General features: G+C 37.3%; 1 protein-coding gene across 1 annotated transcript in view; it reads right to left on the minus strand.

Moving 5' to 3' along the window:
* LOC123233356 (N(4)-(Beta-N-acetylglucosaminyl)-L-asparaginase-like) overlaps positions 1-22604 on the minus strand; it is a 141612-nt gene that overhangs the window by 94051 nt on the left and 24957 nt on the right. The window contains exons 2-6 of the mRNA XM_044659482.1: positions 20417-20555; positions 7533-7689; positions 7115-7160; positions 4917-4955; positions 4624-4712 (exon numbers count right to left, since the gene is read on the minus strand). Of these exons, the coding sequence (XP_044515417.1) occupies positions 4624-4712; positions 4917-4955; positions 7115-7160; positions 7533-7689; positions 20417-20555 (470 nt within the window). The remainder of the gene's footprint in view (positions 1-4623; positions 4713-4916; positions 4956-7114; positions 7161-7532; positions 7690-20416; positions 20556-22604) is intronic.

A 22604-nucleotide genomic window follows, 5' to 3' on the forward strand; every position in this document is an offset into this window, starting at 1 on the left:
CCTGTCCAGGTGCCCTTACTAATTATTATTTTTATTGCATTATGATCTGAGAAGGTTACATTTATTATTTCTGCTCTTTTGCATTTGTTTGCAATGATTCTATGCCCTATAACATGGTCAATCTTTGTGAATGTACCATGTGCAGCTGAAAAGAAGGTGTATTCCTTTTTGTCCCTATTTATTTTCCTCCACATATCAATTAAATCTAATTTTTCGAGGACTTCATTCACCTCTCTTACCTCTTTCTTATTTATTTTTCGGTTTGATTTATCTAGATCTGACAGAGGAATATTTAGATCTCCCACTAGTATGGTTTTACTATCTATTTCCTTCTTGAGCTCTGCCAGTTTCTCCTTTATGAATTTGGGTGCTATGCCACTTGGTGCATACATATTGAGCAGTGTTATTTCCTCATTGTTTATACTGCCTTTAATCAGGATGTAATGACCTTCCCTGTCTTTTTTAATCATATCTATTTTTACTTTGGCTTTGTCAGAAATCATAATAGCCACTCCTGCCTTCTTTTTCTCATTTGACACCCAAAAGATTTTGCTCAAGCCCTGAACCTTAAATTTGTGTATGTCCACCCGCCTCATATGTGTTTCTTGTAGACAACATATGGTGGGATTTTGGTTTCTAACCCACTCTGCTATTTGCTTCCGTTTTATGAGCGAGTTCATCCCATTCACATTCAGAGTTATAATCATCAGTTGTGCATTTGCTGACATTTTCGAATCCTCCCCTATTTCTACCCCCTTTTTCCTTATACTTTTCCCTTTTAAACCAGTGGTTTGCTATTGAGCCACTATCCCTTATCCCCTCCCTTGATTAACTTCCCTTTCTACACCCCTCCTTTATTTTTCCCCCTCTTTTTGTTTTTAAAGGCCTTATGAATTCCCTTCCCCTTCTCCCCTCCCTTTTTTTGACCTCCCCACTCCCCTGCTCCCCTTGGTTTATCCCTTCTAACTTTCTCAGAAGGGTTAGATAAGAGTTTTATGTCCCAATGGATAGTATAGCTACTCTTCCCTCTCCGGGTTGATTACTCTGAGAGTAAGGTTTGATTATTACCTCTTAATGCTCTCTTCCTCTCCTTTTTATAATAGTATTTGTCCCCTCTCCCTCCTATGCCCTCTTTGTGTGTAATAGAATATCCTATTTTCTTATTCACTCAGGTTTCTCTTGGTGTCCCCTGCTATTCACCCCCTCTTTCCCATCCCCCATGTCATCTTAGATTATTTAGTGTTCAACCCTCACCCTGTTAATTATTCTTCTGATTACTATAATAGTGAATATTATAATAGTGAATAGAGTTCACCACAGAGAATTATACATAACATTTCTCTACATAGGAATACAGATAATTAGATCTCACTGAGGCCCTTAAAAAGGCAAATTTAAAAATTATAAGTTTTCTTTCTTTCCCCTCTGTATCTTATTTACCTTTTCATGTTTCTCTCGATTTTTGTGGTTGGATATCAAACTTTCCATTTAGCCCTGGTCTTTTCTGTGCAAATACCTGGAATTCTTCAGTTTTGTTGAATGCCCATACTTTCCCCTGGAAATATATAGTCAATTTTGATGGGTAGTTGATCCGTGGTTGCAGGCCCAGCTCTCTTGCCTTTCTGAATATCGTATTCCAAGCCTTGCGATCTTTTAGCGTGGAGGCTGCCAGATCCTGTGTGATCCTGATTGGTGCTCCTTGATATTTGAATTGTCCCTTTCTGGCTTCTTGTAAGATTTTTTCTTTTGCTTGGAAACTCTTGAATTTGGCAATTATATTTCTGGGTGTTTTCTTATCTGGGTCAAATGTCGCAGGTGTTCTATGAATCCTTTCAATGTCTATATTGCCCTCTTGTTGTAGGACTTCATGGCAATTTTGCTAAATTATTTCTGTTAGTATGGAGTCCAGGTTACTATTAATTTCTGGTTTTTCTGGAAGACCAATTATTCTCAAATTGTCTCTTCTAGACCGGTTTTCTTGGTCTGTCACTCTCTCATTGAGATATTTCATGTTTCCTTCTATTTTTTCGGTCTTTTGACTTTGTTTTATTTGTTCTTGTTGTCTTGAGAGATCATTAGCTTCTAATTGCTCTATTCTAGCCTTTAGGGATTGGTTTTCGGCTATAATCTTTCGGTTTTCGGCTATGATCTTCTGGTTTTCGGCCATAATCTTCTGGTATTCCTTTTCAATCTGGTCATTTCTGGTGTTCAATTTGCTTATCAGTTCATTTGGTTTCTGAGCCTCACTTTCCAATTGCAAGATTCTACCTTTTAAACAGTTATTTTCTTGCCATATCTCTTCCATTTTCCTCAAAATCTCAGTTTTGAACTCTTCCATAGCTTGTGAGGAGTTTTCCTTATTTGAGGAGGGTCCGGATGCTTGTTTGTTCTCCTCCTCTGTTTGCTCGGTTGTCTGGATTTTCTCTGTGTAAAAGTTGTCGAGTGTTAAAGACTTCTTTTTCTGGTTGTTAATCTTTCTCTTCTGAACTTCCTGAGACTGGGTAGCCATCGTTAGCCCAGCAGCTTCTCAGGTGTATCCTCACGCTCAGGGTCTGTCCACGGTCTTTTGGCTCCTGAGGTCTAAGTTCTGTTTTTTTCCAAGGTCAAGTCCCCTGTTGGACCCCCTTGCTTGATCCTCTGCTGGAGGTTTCTTTACAAGTCTCAGGGCGCTGCTTCCACAGTCGTATACCTGTCTGCACTGGTTCCCCACTCAGGGTTTCAGAGCTTTAGCTCCTGGCTGTGTCTGCCTCCACCCACGCCTCCGCCTGTGTCTGCGCTCTGAGCCCGTGCTCTGCGTCTGCTCTCTGCGTCTGCTCTCAGCAACCTGCTCCAGAGCTCAGATTTTGTGTGCGTTTGTTAGTTTTTTGGGGTCCTAAATCTTGCTGCTCTCAGGAACAGGCCCCGGAGCTGCCAATGACTCGATGGGTGCCCCAAACTTGCTCTATTTCTTTTTAGCTGGCTTCAGCGCTATAGGTGTTATGTGTGGAGGGGGTGGGAGTGGGGTGGTTGCTCAGCCCGTGATTTAGTGAGAGCTGTTTCACCCCTTTATAGCATGGAAATGCCTCGATTCCACGTACCTTCCACTCTGTGCCCTGTTGTGGGGTTCCTCCGTTCGTCTGGACTTGTTTTTATGTCCCCTTGAGGAGTTTTGGGTGTTTTGGTCAGGAGAGGTTAAGAGCTGCTTCTTACTCTGCCGCCATCTTAACCCGGAACCTTAACTGATTTAGTTTTGAGAAGCATTCATTTATGTATGTTTTATGTACAAAAGACTAAGGGCTACCCAAAAAAAGGCACATAATTCTTGCTCTGAAAGAGTTTATAGTTGAGGGGTGGGAATTACAATATGATCCTTCTGTCCATAATTTGTGGAGTCAAGGCCAGGTCAATCACAGGTTATGTAGTTAACTAAGTGTGAAGAAAAGGCAAGGATGAAGACCAAGATGTCTGAGTTTCTGGCCAATTTAAGTCCCTGCTAATATAGCAGGTTTCCTACTATTATAATAGTGACTGCTCAAGGAGAACCCAAAGATAGTCAAGGGAGATCTTACAAGAAGTGCAGTCAAAGAACAATGTTGTGTTTTGTGGGGCATATGCAGATTCAGGATTTATTCTTAATACAATACTTTCTGTTAACCTGAGCACCTCTGAGAAGAACAGACAGTAGCATAGCTCAGGGCTCCCAACTGTTAAACTCTTCCAGCATCCCACATCTATGAAGAAGCTCAAATATCATCTGCCTTTTTCTGCAGATGTTGACTGCAGCTCTGAAATTAAAAGATGCTTGCTCCATGGAAGGAAAGCTATGGAAAATCTTAACAGCATACTAAAAAAGCAGAAATATCACCTTGCTGACAAAGGTCTGTACAGTCATAGCTATGGCTTTTCTAGTAGTAATTTATGGCTGTGAGAGATAGACTACAAAGAAAGTCAAGTACCACAGGATCGATGCTTTGAATTGTGGTGCTAGGGAAGACTTTTGAGAGTTCCTTGGACAGCAAGGAGATCAGATCAGATCAGTCAATATTTAAAGAAACTAATTCAGACTATTCAATGAAAGGTCAAATACTAAAGCTGAAGCTTAAATATTTTGGCTACACAATGAGAAGCCAGGACCCATTAAAAAAGCCCTCAATGCTGGAAAAGCTTGAAGGCAAAAGGAGAAGGGGACAACAAAGGGTGAAATAAATGGGCAAAGTGTCACAGAAGCAACAAATATGAGTTTGACCAGACTTAGAGAGATTATGGAGGATAGAAGGGCCTGGTGCATTATGATCCACAGTGTCCTAAAAAGTTGGACGTGACTAAACAACAACGTGCAGAAATATACTCATTATATAAAAAGACATACTCTTCAAGGGAAGATGAGCATGGGATCATAGATTTAGAAATGGATGAGACCTCAAAGACCATATAATCCAAACCCCTCATTTTACAGATAAAGAAACAGTCCCAGGGATGTATAGCCCTTTGTACTTTTTCCTTCAAGCCCTATCTTCTGACCTTCTGCCTTACTTTGCCAGGCAGGTCAGTGGCAGGAGGCTAAGCTACGAGTAGAGTTTGGGATTTCCTCCTCATCCTCCCCAATAACTTCAGGATTAATAAAGTATAATAAAGAAAATTCACCTGACAATCTGCATACAGACCACACCCTGGCAAGGGAGAATCCCCTACTCTCCCAGGATACTTAAAGGGAGCCCCTGATGTAGAAACACCTATGGAGATATATATAGTTGAAATTTTATTTGAAGTGTTCTTCAAACTACAGATAGGAAAAAGAAAACAAAGAGGCAAGTTAAAGTTCCATTCTTTCTTTTCTATGATGTAATTATGCATTCTGCTAAGTTTTCTTTTTCCAAGTTCTTATTTTACTATTTTTCATAGAGATAAATAAAATATAACATTTAGTTCTTTCTTACCAACAGTTATGTTTCCATAAATATCCAAGGCAATGAGACCTTCAAAGAAAATGCAGAAGAAAATGGAATCACAATCCTAGTAGCATTGTTTTGATGAAAAATTTACTTCACTTCAGAAATATCTAAGATATTTATCATGTCCAACATGTTTCTGAATTTGTAGATAACCAATCACTCAAGTAATATGACTAGTTTAAAGCCTGCCATTTCCAAGAGGAAAATATAAGCATTTCATTACTGATAGGAATGTGGTTCAATTAGAGAGAATTTCATTAAAGCACCTCAGGAAATCAGTTTTTGATATTATGATTATTTAGAAGATGAAAGCACTGTCTCATCATAGATCCAAAAGATTAATCTGGAATAATTTAGGTAGCTAAAAAAAGTCCAAATTTTTCATGTATTGTGTGGCAGAAAACAAAAACATTTTATTCAAAAACAAAAGGTAACTGAATTACACATTTAAGTAGAAAAATCCTCATGTAATCTGTATGTTTGAATTTGTTTTCTCATAAATAATTCATGGAAACTATTTACAAAATATAGAATTATGAGAAAGGTGATAAATGTATATAAAGGTATATAGTAGGACCTCATTTTATGAGACCAATATATTCCAAGACCCTTCTCATAAACTGAAAATTGCACATAATAGCTAAGTCGATTATTTAATAAACATTTCTTATAAGAACACATAGCTAGGTACCTTACAACTTTTGTTAGATTTATCAGAGCTACCAGTACCACTACTCTTGTATTTTGGGGCCATTATTAATGACTAAATAGCTTTGATGAAACAAAGAACATTGCTCTGACACTGACATGACTTGTTACAAGCCAGAACTCCAAACAAAGACTGATGTAGGAGCTAATGTTTGGTGCAAAACAATGTAATGACTCACAGTGCTGCTTCTCAAAGGAAAAAAAAGCATGCTTGGGTGAATTGCTGTGAGGTTCTATGCCACTTGAGAAAATGGCATAGACTTAGTGCACCATTAAGAATGTTTTATGTATTTTATGTACATTTTAGGTATTTTTTGCCTTTATTTTTTTTGCTTGCCAGTTGTATATACCTGAATTTGCATGTGTTGAGATTGTGGAAAACAAGGCCCTATTGTATTACATTATCACAGTGATGGAGTTTGATCCAAATTTTAACTAATGCAGACAACCTAATATGTTTCTACTCAGAAAGCCTTAGAATAACGTCAACTATATAAATGATTGTTAAAAGAGTAACTCACCAAGTTATTATGTGTGATCTATCTATGAATATCTAAATATCAACACAATTTTTCCATAGGGTCTTCATGACAAACTTTGTTTATCAACTAATCAACAAGCATATACTATGTACCCATGGACTATGCAAAGAAGCACTGAGGAATTCAAGAATGTTTTTTTTAAATGACATCTTTGCCTTCAAGGAGCTCACATTCAGATGGGGAGACAGCAAGTAAACAATTACGTAAATACAGATTTATACAGTGTAAATGGGAGGTGATCCCTGTGCAAAGGTATTAGCAGTGGGAGGTCCTGTGAAATGCTTCCTGCAGAAGAAAGTAGGATCCCAGTCTTAAAGGAAGCTTAATGAATTGAGATAGCAGAGGTTAAGAGAATGAGCACTCCAGAGATGGATGACAGCCAGTACAAAGGAACATAGTTGGGAGATGGTATTTAGAGCTAAAAAGAAAGAAAACTAGTGTTGCTAGATTATAGAGCAGTAGGAAAGATGGGTCTAGGTCTTAAACAAAAACTCAGAAAGTGTCTCATCCTTCCCAAAGACCTTAATAAAGGATGATGGTTGACTGTAGATAGTAAGGAAACCAGAAAGTTGCTGCTAAACTATAAACATTAAGGGATCTGCATGGAATTTGGTGAAGATTTGTCATACCATAGTGCTTATAACACTGTATGAAGGCACAAACCCAAAGTTATACATTGATCATATTGATACTCTTGACTCTCTTCTCTTGGTTTGTAAATTACTGCTCAGAATGAAGTTAAAAAGGGCAGGAAATAACTTTTTCAACCTTAAAGTAGCATTTATAATTTAATATGTCTGTTATTGGAATAAAATAAAGATAAAATTTTAAAATAAAAGATAAAAATTTATAGTAAAAATTAAATGTGAATAGCCATATCACTGTTTTTTACCATACAAGTATAAAAATACCCTCAGTAAATGAATTAATTACCTAAAGTATCGTGTCCATGGAAGTTTGGTTTTTTCCCCAAATATTCCTGTAGTCAGAAAATAAACAAAGGGTAGAATCAAATGAGATAATGTATGTAATCTACTTTGTAAACCTTAAAATACTATATAAATGCTACCTTTTATTATTGTTATTTTAAATTATACAGAGAAGAAACTGAAAGCAACAAATGTCTTTCAATTAGATCATAAGCTTCTTAAGGGCAGGGACTTTTTCTCAAAGTCCTAACAACATGCCTTTTACATACTAAGCACTAAACAAGCATTTAACTGATTAACTGTATGACAAAAGACAGGATAGTTGTAAAACCCAAATGACTTTTTCTCAGCATGAGATAATATAAACAATTGGTTGATTGGTTTTTAATAAAGATTTTCTGAATGACTGTCAAATTCCTTACCCGATAAGCCTCTGCACTTTGCTGACTTAGCATACATTCATTTTCTTCTTCCATGAAACCTTCTTCTCTAGCAAAAGCCAAGGCCCCTTCTCCAACAAGAAAACTGTGAATTGACTTATCCATGACCTTTCGAGCCACCACAATGGGAGTTCCAATCCTTTTTAAGACAAAAAAGAATGATGGTGCAATTGTTATTTATTGTTTGTAGAAATTTTATATTCTTTTAATTCCTTTAATTGTTTTAAAAAAATTTTTTTTAGGTTCCAAGTTCCCTCCCTCCCTTTATCTCTTCCTCTATCCACTAAGAAGGCAAGCAATATGATACCCATTCTAAATGTGAAGTCATACAAAACATTTCCATATTAGCTATGTTGGGGGAAAAAAAGCAAGAATAAAGAATGTGAAAACAATTATGCTTCGATATACACTCAGAGTTCATCAGTTCTTGGTGGAGATGGATAGCATTTGTCATCATGAGTTCACTGGATTAATTCCTATAGTTCTTACTGTCTAGACCAATGTTATCTATTTCATAGGTTCTTATTTTCATAATATCCCTTTTTTTTTTAAACCCTTACCTTATCTTAGAATCAATACTGGGTATTGGTTCCAAAGCAGAAGAGCAGTAAGGGCTAGGCAATGGGGATTAAGTGACTTGCCCAGAGTCACACAGCTAGGAAGTGTTTGAGACCAGATTTGAACCCAGGACCTCTGGTCTCTAGGCCTGGCTCTCAGTCCACTGAGCCACCCCGCTGCCCCATTATTTCCACAATATCCTTAAAGAATTGTCTTAGACACTTTTATATCTCTCCCAGCAACCTGACATTGTGTTTTGCACAAAGCAGCCAATGGTCAAGAATTTATTAAATGCTTACTAAGTGGCAGCACTGTTGTCCCTGCTGAAGAAAGAAACATAAAAGTGAGGAAGCCCAGATTTTACAACAACAAATGCTGCAGCACTGCAAAAACCACATCAAAGTGACTTCCAAGTTTCACAACAACTGGAGCTTCCTCAAGGTGCAGCCAATCATGGAAAACTAGTACGGGCACCAAGGCAGAAAGAATGATGAAGGACAGCACATCAGATTCACATCTGGAGCATCCTTCTGATTCTCCTTCAAGTCCCATGCAAACATCACTGGGTTCTTCTGATAGAAACAAAAGGCCTGCTACTCTTCTAAGAGTAACTGGTCTGGAAACAAAATAGGCACATCTCACCTCTCCATTGTCCTCAGTGGCTGTGAGTCAATCAACAAAAATGGAGTAACTCATCCAGTTCCAATAAAATCCAAAATAATTTGGAGGAAATAAGAGGAGAGGATATGAGAGCCAAACCCTTTTAGTAAATACCTGGAAGATAACAGTGTTCTCTGTGCTGGGTAGGATGCTACTTCTCCTCAAGATACTACTCTACTCCATCCTCTAGAAGACTAACCCATTTCTTCCTGCTAAATCACTACTGCCTCCCCAAAACCTCTCCCCCTGGACCTTTTAGTCATTTGTCCTTTATTTCTCTATGTGATGTACATGTGAACTGTCCTACTTCATTCAGTCACAACAGATTATAAAATAAGCCAAGTCATCCAATAGTAACTATTCCTGAAAATGAAGGCCTCAATTCAAAAGAGCAGTGATCTAAGAACAGAAGTTAAAACCCTGGATTTGGAAGCTGTTAGGGTGCTGGGTGCTAACTGCTCGTCAGATTTACATTCTGTGTTTCAGACAGAATTCCCTCTTTATAAACTGCAATGCAGCTATAGCACTCTAAAGTTTCCTGCAGCCTCCAAATTCTGAAAGTAACCTCATAATACTCAACAGAAAAGATATAACTTCTGAGATGTTACTAGAGCTTTAATTCCTACCATTAAGCTGACAGGGGAGATACTGATGTGCCCTTATATTTAGACACCAAATAAAGACACTTCATGTGTAAATAAAGTTAAAAAAAAAAAAGAATTCTAAGACAGAAGAGAAGAAAGGGCTAGGTAATCAGGGTTAAGTGACTTGCCCAGGGTCATACATTCCCTTTAACTTCTAAGAAAACTCTTAGAAGTAAAAAAAAATATTAATTTCACTTAGCTAAATTCAGAGGGAAAGGACTCATATGTATAAAGATATTTACAGTAATAATTTTTGTTGTAGCTAAGAATTGAGAAAAAATGGGCGCCTTTCCACCTAGGGAATGGTTGAATGAATTATAGTATATAAATGGAATATTACTTTGCTATATGAAGTGATGAATATGGCAAATTCAGAGGTACCTGGGAAGATTTGTAAGAGAGTTGAGGCAGAATGATGTAAGCAGAATCAGTGGAATATTTACACAATGTCCAAAATAATGCAAAGAAAAAAAATTGTTTAAAGCCTCAGAACTCTGATAAATAACTGATCATGACTTCAAAAGACTAATGATGAAGTTTGCTTCACATTTTTTTGATAGATTATAATCAAGAGGTGATTGAAAATACACATTTCTAGTATTTATTTGTTTTGCTTGACTATATTTTTTTTTGTTACAAGGGAAGGCTTCTATTTAGGGATAAAGAGTTGGTAGATAGTAACAGATGCAAAAAATAAAAAAGAAAGGAGTGTCAACGAAATATTTTAAAAACACATAGAAGTGAGCAGAAGGAAGTTCAGAAGTGGGATACAGATTTGTTATTAATGTGCTAAATTTAATATATACTTAAACTCAAATTGTATATAACAGATGTTCAAATTATCATATATAATACTCTTTTCAGTTTTTCTTTTTGTATTGAAATATTTGTGTTGGTTGATGTTTGTTAAGTTTACAAGGAAGAAAAAAATTTAAGTCTGCTAAATTTTTCAAAAGTACCTAGCTAAATATGGAAATAGGTTGTGAGTGATAATACATGTATAACCCAGGGAATTGCTTGCCAGCTCTGGGAATGAGGAGGTTAGAGGGGAGGGAGGAAACATGAATCATGTAACCATGGAAAATACCTTTTAAATTAAATAAATAAGTACCTAGCTATCCTTATAGTTCAAAGTTACCATAATAAAAATCTAAAGTACAAAATGAAATTCTAATTTTCTCTTAAGCCCAATCCATATTGCTTTATATGTGTGTTTGGAATTCAGGGAGGTGCCATTTAAAAGTATCTTACAAACTTCCTGTGGACACATGGGGACTTTGAGACTACGTTACATTCCCCATGATCCAATGAGTTTCTGGTTAAACATGAGACAACAGGAGACACCCTCTTTTGCTACCTGAGCGGGCTCCCAGGGGACAGAGAGGAGTAGGGAAGGTATGGAAGAAAATTGCAGAGGCGGGAATTTGAATTTTTTACAGGCGCGTGGTCGATTTATCTCTATCAGCAATGGCTTTTATTAAAATACTAATTTCCCTCATTATATCAGCCTTTATCATTTTGTTGTTACAATATTTAAAGAGATTCAAAATAAAAATGAGATGCCCTCATAGCTGAATGAAGGCTGAGGAAACTGATTTTAAAATATCATTTATCTACAATCTTTGAGAATCTTGCCTATGTCACAATTTAACCACATCCAATTGAACAGTTTAGTTTAATTGAAGATCAGATGAGGTTACAGAAAGCACCCAGAATTCAATTCTACAAATGGAACAAGGAGCCTGAGGAGGGCACTGCTGCTTTTTTTATGGAATAGCATCAACTCTCAACTTTGAAATTTGGGAGATTTCTTAGGTGCCATGTTCGAGGATATGAAGAGGCCTTTGGAGAATGCCCTAAGAGTGAACCAAACTTACCATTTATAACAATCCATGATAAGGCTCTGCCCAGTGAGACAGTATCACTTGTTATTTCAATACTTTGGGGAATTGCAATTTCATCAGTGTGGGGATTCTTTTTACTGGTGAATATTGCAACTTTTTTATAACTTAGTAGATGGTTTCTCAAGTGTTGCTAAGTGCAAAAATAGCTCACCTGCTACAGACAAATTAGTGAGAAACTTCTTTAGACTTAACTAGGTCAGTCCTCAGACTAGGGATGTTCAGCAAATTGCACTAGAATCCTTGGCGAGTTTTAACTTTTGATTATTATTTTTTAAATCCTTACCTTTTTCTGTCTTAGAATCAATACTGCGTATTGGTTCCAAGGCAGAAGAGTGGTAAGGACTAGGCAATTGGGGGGAGGCGGGAGTAAGTGACTTGCCCAAGGTCACACAACTAGGAAGTGTCTGAGGTCAGATTTGAACCTGGGACTTTCCATCTCTAATTCTGACTCTCAATCCACTGAGCCACCCAGCTGCCCCCTAACTTTGATTATTTTCATTGGAACAAGCCATCATCTCACTGGACAGCCATCTCCAAACTAAGTCACATGCACTCTGGTGACTTCTCCTCCCATCAAACTCAGGGTCCTGTGCCTAAGACTTTGGGCTCTGAGAGGTGAGCTACCATGCTATTTCTCAGCCATTCCCATGGATGCATGCATCCCCTCAGGAATGCCCTTTCTCCTCTCTGCGCTAGCTCTTCTAAATGAACTGTCTTGCCTCACTAGAATGTAAGCCACTTGTCTTGCTTGCTTATAAAGATAGCCCTTCCACATTGTAGGGCTTAGGGCCATGGAGCCTCCACACTCTGGAAAATCTGTGTAAGATTTTTTAGTTCTCCCTTCGTACCAGAGAAGAAGTCTGAATGTTTTATTTTTCTTTATGGGGTGTTTATAGTATCTTACTATATAATTTGGGTTAAGTTTTTGGCCATAGGCTATATATAAATCAATGTGAAAAAAAAATATTGTTCAGGTAATACTATACATATCAGTATGTACATTTTATGCATTCATGAGTCACTAACTAAATATTTTAAGATATTTCCACATTCATAGCCTTTGTGTATTCATCTGCTAGCTTTTGTATTTCTTTTTCACAAACTTCAACTTAAGTGTTTTAACTTTAAAAATGAAATTGTGTCCATTTATGGCATTAAAAGATAAAATATACTGATATTATCCAATACTATACATACATTTTATACATTTCTGAGTTTCCAAACTTTTTCTGTATCCTCTGCTGGCTTTTGTGTGCCATCTGCAGCTTCCATAAAACTCCCCACAAATTCCCTTTTAATTTCTTATGCCAACCTGCAATGTATCCAAACCACAATGGGGAAAGGATACTTGTATTTGTATTCCAGCACTTAGCAGAGTGTTCAGCACATTGTCTTTGATCTGGCTCAAACTCAATGCCTCTCCAGCTTGCTAGGATATGCTAGAGTGTATGTTTCTCTGGCCCAACTTTCAAGAACTCAGAATTACTTCCATGTTAGCTAATATTTATTTGCTTATTTTTAAAATGTGCAAATTTTAATTCATTTTTTCCAATTACATGTGAAAAAAATTTAAAGCTTTTAAAAAAAACCTTTACTTTTTGAATCCTTATTGTCTTAGAATCAGTACTAGGTATTAGTTCCAAGACAGAAGAGTGGTTAAGGGCTAGACAACAGAGGTCAAGTGACTTGTCCAGGGTCACACAGCTACAAAATGTCTGAAGCCAGATTTGAATACAGGATCTCCTGTCTCTAGCCCTGGCTCTACCTAGCTGTCTCCTTAACATTTGTTTAAAAAAAAATTTAGTTCTAAATTTTTTCTCTCCCTTCCCTCCCCAATTTTTAAAAAAGCAAGCAATTTGATATAGATTATACATGTGCCATCATGCAGAATGTATTTCCATATTTGTCATGTTGTGAAAGAAAACATGGGGGAAAAAACTCGAAAAATAAAGTAAAAAAAAGTATCTTTGATCTGCCCTCAAATTCCATCAGTTTTTTCTCTGGAGGTATATAGCATTTTTCATCATAAGTCTTTTAGAATTCTTTTGGATAACTACACTGTTGAGAATTTAGATAATATTTATACAGGGCTTTATTGTTTGCAAAGAACTTTACACATATCATCCTATTTGATTTTTACAACCACCCTGGGAGGTAGGGACTATTTTTATTGCTATTTTACAGATGAGGAAATGGAGGCAGACACTGGCTAAGTGACTTAATCAGGATCAAACAACTAGTAAATGTCTGTAGCCAGATTTATTAGTGATGATGAAAATGAAGTTAAATAGCATTTACTACTATGTGCCAGGCATTGCACTAAGCACTTTACAATCATTTCATTTGATCCTTATAACAACCCTGGCAGATAAATCCTGTTATTATTCTTATTTAACAGATGAGGAAACTGAGGCAAACAGAGCTTAGTGACTTGTTAGGGTCACATGGCTAGGAAGTGTCTGAAGCTAGACTTGAACTCAGTTCTTCTTGACTCCAGGTACAGTTCTCTATCACACTATTCATCGCAAGCCATTTGCAGAATTGCTATTTGGAACGTATTTAGCACCATGTCTGGCACAAAGCAGGCACTTATTCCCTTTCTTCCTCCCTTCCTGCTTCATACCATCACCAGTGACTGGAATGAGATTATTTGTGGAGTATGAATCAGTACATGTTACAGAAATTAAAAGAGAGTTCCAAAAAGCAATTGTCTTTTTAAAAAAACTCTTACCTTGTCTTAAAATAAATACTACGTATAGGTTCCAAGGCAGAAGAGTGGTAAGGGCTGGGCAATGGAAAATAAGTGGTTGAGCAGGGTCAAATAGCTAGAAAATGTTTGAGGTCATATTTAAACCCAGGACCTCCTCTCTCCAGGTCTAGCTCTCTATCCACTGAGCCATCTAGCTGTCCCAATAATTAGGTGTCTTTAGCATATTAGAGGAAGATGTGGCAGAGTCAAAATGATCTGGAAGTAGTTTCTCCCAAATATCTGTAGATTAAACTTTGAAGAATTACAGCCATGTCATGCTTCCATATTTAATGATGACTTTGAGAAAAAATGCTTTTCATGGATCATCAGAATGAGTCAATCAGTCAGTCAAAAAGCATTTATTAAGTATCTACCATTTGCCAGGCTTTATTCTAGAGGAACTGTGATGCTCCTGACTCTTTGTACTACAATAGATTTCAAAACTGTATTGTATTTGGAATATCAGTAGCAAAGATACTTCAGGATTTCTAACAGTCCTCACAAATGGAAATACAAGATGGAAGTCAACCCTAGTTGTGGGAGAGCAATAACTGATAAAGTAACCATCCATGATATTTTTTTAACAAGACCTTTTGTCACAGTTGTCAGGGCTTCCAGATAGTCTTCAAAATTATAAATATCATCCAGTTGATATTGCTAGAGCTTGTGTTATAAGTGTATAATGTCTCTGTACATAAAGGCTCTCCTTCACATCACTAGGAATAAATGTCCAAACTATGGAGGAAAGGCTCAGGTATAACCTGGAGAAAGCAAGAAATCTTCAGATATCCCAAGGCAGCTTTCAAGGGAGAATCACTGCATCATTTCATTAGGTTCCTGCCATTACACTGGTTTGAAAGCTTACAATTATCAGGGGGCAGCTAGGTGGCTCAGTAAATAAAGCACCAGGCCCGGAGATGGGAAGTCCTGGGTTCAAATGAGACCGCAGACACTTCCTAGCTGTGTGTTACTCAAACACAATTGCCTAGCCCTTATCTCTCTTCTGCCTTGGAATGGATACTTAGTATTAATTCTAAGACAGAAGGTAAGGGTTTTTCAAAAAGGATAAAAATCTCTTTTTTTTCCTAATAAAAAAAATAAAGAATTTGAGCATTAAATCAAATGAAGTGTCCTTTCACTGGTAACATGCTCAACAAGCTATGGTAATTGTGATGATAACCAAAGGGCAGCTAGATGGTTCAGTGGTAGAGTGCTGGGCTTGAAGTCAGAAAGATCTGAATTCAAATCTGGTCTCAGACAATTGACTAGTTGTGGGACCTTGGGCAAGTCATTCTCTGTTTACCTTAATCCACTGAAGAAGGAAATGGCAAACCACTCCAATATCTTTGCCAAGAAAACCTTAAGGACTGTATGGTGCCACAAAGAGTTAGCCATGACTGAACAACAACAGTAACAAAAGAAAAGCAACCTTGCAGAGAATGTGGAGGCTGTAATAAGTACACTGTTAATAATGTGGTTTAACAATACTAATAACTGGATCTGCCATCCATAATCTCTCTGCTATCCTTGTTAAGGGACTCTAAGCTTGAGCTGACCTAAGCTTATCAGGGGATGGTTGTTAATGATGCTACTACAGATGCTCCCAAGCCATCATCACTTGACTAAGGGCCTTCAGAGTTAAGCATCAATTTTAAAATATCTATTTTTACTTCTGAAATGTTCTGGTGCTTCAATGGCAGTAGACTTTCTAGAATCCTAGGAACAGCGCCATATTCCAAGGTCCTCTGGGGCAACCAAACCTTTATTTTCTTCCAACTAACTTTTTTTACTGAAATCTTGTGTGCTTACCATCTTTTTGGGGGGTCATTTCATATACTGGACTACTTTCTATTGGCCGCTAGGTGGCGCAATGGATAGAGCCGGTCCTGCCTCGGAAAGACTCCACTTTCTGAGTTCCAATTTGGCTCCAGATTCTTCCTAGCTGTGTGACCTGGGCTAGTTGTGTGACCTAGACCCTGTTGGCCTCAGTTTCCTCATCTTTAAAATGACCCGGAGAAGGAACTGGCAAAGCACTTCGGTATCTCTGCCCCAACGAGTCAGACATGCCTGAAAGACGGATACTTCTTTCCACTGAAATGATTCTCTTTAAAGGGATTGACTTTTTTTCAAAATCTCTGATTCTTTAGTGACCTGCTTTTGGGCACCTTCAGGAAATGTCTGTGATGACAAAGGCAGCATCTGGGGGAGTCTTTAAGCCAGCCCGGAAGAGCAGGAGCGCCCACCCTGAGGCTCTGTGGCGCTCGCCCTTTCCTAGCAAAGCCCAAGTGCTGGGGACACTCAGCAGCCAACGGAAGGGACAAGAGAGGAGAAAGGCGGAAAGAAGAAAGCGAGCCGAGGATCTCTGAAGTAGCAGAGACAAAACGGAGGTGGCCGGGAGATCGGTAACAAAGCCAGTGGTAAAGACCCAAGCCGACCCCAAGGCTTTCAAGATGGCAGACAGACAAGGATCCCTCCTTTCAGAGCCCCTGGAAGCACAAGCAAAGGGAGCCCTACCTTGTGTGTGAGTCTACGTTGGTGGCTACGTCTGGAGGAGTGTTTACAGACACGTGACCCTCAGCTGAGCCCTAATGGCAACAGGGAACACCCCAGGTCAGCAGTCAATGGGCAAAATGATTCAGCTTTCTGTTTATACCATCAGTATCAGCATCAACAATGACAACTGTAGAATGGGAAAATAAAATTTACATTTTAGAAAGATTTCCAATAAAAAGTTAAAATGAAAAATGGTAAGTGGGAAGATAAAGTTTACATTTTAGAAATATTTCCAATAAAAAGTTAAAGTGAAAAAAGTCATTGGTATAAACCACTGATGATCTGGAAAAGTTGCTTTTCTCAAAGGGTTTCTTCCCTAATCAAATCATATAAGGAATGCTTTATTATACCTACTTACTGACAAATTTAAGGCCCCTTGCTACTTTTTATTGCCTCTTTCCTCTTTATTCCCATTTCTTAAGTGAGATTTATGCATGTGCACTTCGTAAACTTTAAAACAATATGTGAACATTAGCTATTTCTTTTTTCTGCCTAACCTATATTTTCTCCATCCTTTTTGGTTTTTTTTTTTTTTCAGTTACCCACTGGAACACTATTTATTGAGTGCCTACTATGTATAAGTTGTGATGGTTAGTGGGCCTGCAGAAAAGTGGTGACCAGAAAAAGCCAGCACATTTTTATCAAGATAAGACTGAGATGCTTTCTTTTTGTGATAGGTCTGCTAGATTGATATCTGGCAATAGTGTCAAGATCAAATAGAAAAGGTGGCCAATAACCTGTGAATAAGAATCCCTGTAGCCACATACTGACTTAGAAAATATGTTAGTATTACCTATGTTCTATTAGATTTTTAAATTTTCTTAAATATTTCCCAATTACAATTTAATCTGATTTGGGCAGCACTGGGTGGTATCAAAGGCCACAATGCAGCCAACTGAGCTGTATGCTGGATACCTCTGGTTTAGGAAAATGCCATAAACTTAGTTTACTGTTCTTGTGGTCAGAATGGGTTAGACAAAAGTATTATTTTTTTGGATTTTGAATGGGAGTAGTTAAGAATGGAGTGTTTTCATTTTGAAAGGAGGTCCCTAGTAGGGTGTTCCTAGTATGTGAAGGAGATTTACCCTCCCTCCTTCCTAGGGTCACACAGATGACATCATTTCTGGTTGACTACCTGCAGACTTGAGCTTGAACTTGATTCAGAGGTGAGGATTGTATGAAGGAAAATCATTGAGTGAATTGGGTCACAAGGATGGCAGCTGGAAAAAGGCCACAATAGAGTCAAGAGACCAGGAGACAAGGGACAGGGCAGATGTTCCCTGCACTGCCCCTTGAACTGACCACTTAGGCAGCCTAGGCAAAATAGAAAGCCGCAATTGACTCCCCTGATGTGATGTGTGAGAGTAAATGGGTGGAGAAAAAGTTTGATAAACTGAGGCAAGAGTGGATTTTGGCCTCTTCTCTTCTATGTTTGTTCCTGGCTGGACTTCCATGTGAGACTGGCCAGAGGGTCCTAATGGCGGCCATAGAATATAGCAAGCTAAGTGGAGCAATAAAGAAAATAACATATATATCTCTTTCCAATTTTTATTTTTTCCCTACTACTTTTTATTTAATAAAATTATTAATTTATGACCAATTTCATAATTTTCCCTTTTACACTAGGATTTGTGCTTGGTCTTATATTGTTTAACATTTTTACTAAGGAATGTCAGATGACACGATACAAAATTGGGAGGGCTAATGAATAAAGTGGATGGAAATCAGGTAAAAAAAATCTTGACAGATTAGAATGTTAGATTAATATTAAAAACATGAAAGTGAATAGGAGGAAATGTAAAACCTTAAATATTGAGGTTAAAAAATTCAACTCTGTTGATATAAGGTAGAGGAAATTTGGTTGGTTTATGAAGTCAATGGAAAAACAGTCCAAGTGTTTTAGTTCACTGAAAGTTCAACAAGTCAAAATGTGATATAGTAGTCAAAAAAGCTAATGAGATCTTAGAGTATGTGGAGAGGTAGAGTGTCTAGAACTAGGGAGGCAACAGTCCCCCTTGGGTTTTCCCTGACCATATTTGAAATATTGTGTCCATTCCTGTAACTACCTTCTAAGAAGAGCACTGATAAGCTGGAGAGGGTTTGAAGGATAATAATGGTGGGGAAGAGCTTGCAGATAATACCATATAAGACTTGGTTGAAAGGAACCAGTAAAATTTAGTGGAGAAGATAAGACTGAGACAGGGGAGAGAATATTATATTGTTTTCTCTTTTCAGTTCAACAAACATTTATGTTCTTACTGTTTGCAAGGCTGGATTATAGAAAGACAAAAAGTGGTAAACACTTAAAGCCCTCAAGGAGGATTACAGCCCATATACCACCATCTTTTGTAGTGATTACAGAGAAAGAGAAATTTAATGAAAAAATGTGAGAAAAGGGCAGCTGGGTAGCTCAGTGGAGTGAGAGTCAGGCCTAGAGACAGGAGGTCCTAGGTTCAAACCCGGCCTCAGCCACTTCCCAGCTGTGTGACCCTGGGCAGGTCACTTGACCCCCATTGCCCACCCTTACCACTCTTCCACCTATGAGACAATACACCGAAAGTACAAGGGTTTAAAAAAAATGTGAGAAAATCCTTCCAATTAAATCAACATATTCATTAATATTCTTTCACTCTAATTTAAACGAAGAGGGGATGATGAGAAATACACCAGAACATATGGTTCAAGATAAAGAAATGAACAAAGCTTAAGGCTTATGGACTATTAAGAAGCTTTATGCATAATGGCAGTTTTAAAGTTTTTGAAGGGGCTGTAATTTAAAAGAGGAATTGTTCTGTGTAGCCCTTCTTCCTCCCCATTTTAAGCTCAAAGTAACAGGAGATTGTGGCAAAATTTTGGAAGAAATTTGAGAGAGAAATAAGAGCTAGAAATACAGATTTAGAAGTTGCCTAAATACAGGAAAGGTGGTTGAAGTTGTGAGAGCTGACTGTCTAGAAGAGATACTTTTAAGGAAAGAAAAAGGATCCAGTCAGAGAACAACTTCCCTCCACATTTAGTGGGTAGGAAGAAGAACTGGTGGAAGAGATTAAGGTAAAAGGAAAACCAGAATAATACAATGCCAGGAAAGCCATAGGGAGAGAGAGTTTCAAAGAGATAGTTAATAGTTACAAACTGGCACAGAACATTGGCTGACAAAATGCCATTAGATTTGAGGGCTAGAAAGACTGATAAAAGGTCATTAGATCAGATGTCTCTAAGTCATTAGTGATCCCTTCCAGGAAGCTGTTCTGTAGAGTAATGAGATGGGAAGCTTCTTTTGTAGAGGGATAAGGGGAAGAGTAAGCAGCAAGGAAGTAGAAGTAGCAAGTATGGATCAATAATAAAGAAATTTGGCTAAGGAACCAAGGAGAGAAATAGATTAATGGAGGCAGTCCTGTCAAGTGAACTTTTTAGAGATTGAGGAAACTTAGGCATGATAACTGACAGTGGAAAAATCAGAGATAGAAAATGTTGAAGTTTAATAGAAAGGGGCAGAACCCTTAAAGGGCAGGATAGTAACAACATGCCTTACTAGTTAAGTGATCACTCATCAGTATTAGTGTACACACTCATGTACAAATATAAGGGTATTGGTTTATTTCTTTGTATATAAGTTATATATAAAAAAGTTGAAGAAAAATCTTATTTGTTAATAATCATGTGAATATGTGAATTTTAATTATAAATGTTAAAAGATTTTCTATGTGACCATTTCCTACCTATGGATGCAGAGAAATGAACCTTCATTGTAAACACCAAAAAGCACACTTAACATTTATGTCAACAAAATTCATCACTTACCCATGTAAGGCTGCCACTGCACCAAATCGACCAGGGAAACCTTCCATTATAGCTGCATCACACTGGACCTGACCATTTTTATTTGGGTAGCCACCTCGTCCAATGATGTACTGACCAGTTTCCTCACTGTCCTCAATATCTAGATATAATTAAAAGCATAAAAGACCATAATTAATCTCTACTTTCAGTATGTATTATGTGTGGTGGTTTGGGAAGTAAATATCCATTGGAAAGCTTACTGCTGGCACCATAACAAAACAATGGTTATTATCAAAGAACTCCATAAAAAATATTTTTTGAATCTCTTACATTTCAGCCCTTCAATGGATCTGTGTGATCTCATGGAAATGGGTACATTCTTTATTATGAGGATTAAGAGACTGCAATTTATCTATGGCTTCTCATTGTGTGTGTAATTACTGGCTAGGATCTCCCATAGATTTACTCAGCATACTGAAGATCTTCCTCTACTTTTTGTAGATTAAAAAAGATACATTTTTAAGTTAATATTTTGGCTCTCCTTCAGTTTTCCTCATTCTTGCTATATGAAAGGCTTATATCTTTTTTTTCTCACCATATATTTCCTGAGTGATGTCTCTCTGTCAATTCTTGTATAAAGGTCATCATTTTAAATATGCACAGCCTGCTCTGTATGGATCTCTCCATTATCTTTCCAATAACTTTCAATCTTTGGATCCTATGGTATTATTTACAACCATCTGACATCACTGGAAGAACATCTGTGTTAAAAAAGATGGGGGTTCTATGCTGGGGAATTAGAAATATACAATTTCCTAAATGTAATTCAGCTTACTCTTTTTTTTTCCTACTCAAGTCTGGGCTCAAGTCACAGTCCATTTGTCATGCATATCCCACATGTGTATGTTGATGTACTAATTCAATAAGTTGGCTTTTCAACCATATTGTAATCATAGTCCCAACAAATAGAATTTTTCATCCATTTAGTTTTGCCTATATGGATGGTTGCACTATTCTCTTTTGAACTGCCACTCAAAAATAAGTCTCAATTAGGAGGCCCAGCAGTGTTCTGAGCTTGATGAAATGAGCATGATATCATACTCATACAGAAGCATGTATCCTTCTCAATCATGTTTTCTTTGAGTAGTAATTCCATTCATGAACCACCTCCCAAATTCTTTGGGTATATTTCCTTCCCTGAAATAGGATAATAAATGTTTCCTTAATGCTATCAAGATTGTCACCTCCAGTCTGGATTTCATCAATGTAGATCTGACCTGTTCTAGATTCTCTTCCTATTTTCTAGTACTGCTTCTACTTCTCAAATACCAAATAAAGGACTAAGGCATTAGGTCCAAATATGTTAGTTTCACTTTCATTGATGAAGAAAACAGATTATAGAGCTAATTAATGGGAGATGGAAGGTTCCTTAAAGGTCACTGAGTCCAATCCCTCTTTCTTTAAGGATGAGGAATTTAAGCCCTTGAGAGGATAAGTTGCTTGTCCAGAGTCAAACAGCTAGTAAATGTCTGATGGGAAATTCAGACCTAGGTTCTTATAACTCCAAGTTCAGAATTCTATCAAACCTGCCACATTACTAACTACAAAATCACTGACAAATCTTTTCTAATTTCTACCAGCCAGCTCCATCTATTAATGCCCTTGGGATGATATGGCTCAGTTGAGGTTTATTGTGCTAAGCTTTACATAGACTTGCTTTTATTCCACTGCTTTTTAAAGTCTTATGAAGTGATACTACTTGTTTTCTTCCCATCATATTTCACTATAGTATTTTTAATTCAAATTTCATTTCTCAATGATTAAATATTTATTTCTTCCCCCTAGTACATCCCCTTCAGGAAAAAACAAAAACAAAATAAAAACAAAATGCTTGTAACAAATAAGCATAGTCAAGCAAAATAATTTCCATATTACTTCCATATATATAATTTCCATATATCATGTCTAAATGTCTCTGACTCTGCATATTAGTTCATCATCTCTATCATAAAATTGATGGCATTCTTTATCACTGGTCCTCTGAAATCATGGATGATCATTGCACTGAGAAGAGTTCTTAAATCTTTCTTCTCAATAGTATTTTATGAATTAGTTTGAATGCTAAACTAGTGTGAGTCTTAACTGTTATTTCTCTCTGCTTAGCACATCATATAAATGTCAGCTATTATGACTATTTTTTTCGACATTG

The sequence above is a fragment of the Gracilinanus agilis genome, chromosome 2, assembly GCF_016433145.1.
Source record: "Gracilinanus agilis isolate LMUSP501 chromosome 2, AgileGrace, whole genome shotgun sequence".
Classification (NCBI taxonomy): Eukaryota; Metazoa; Chordata; class Mammalia; order Didelphimorphia; family Didelphidae; genus Gracilinanus; species Gracilinanus agilis.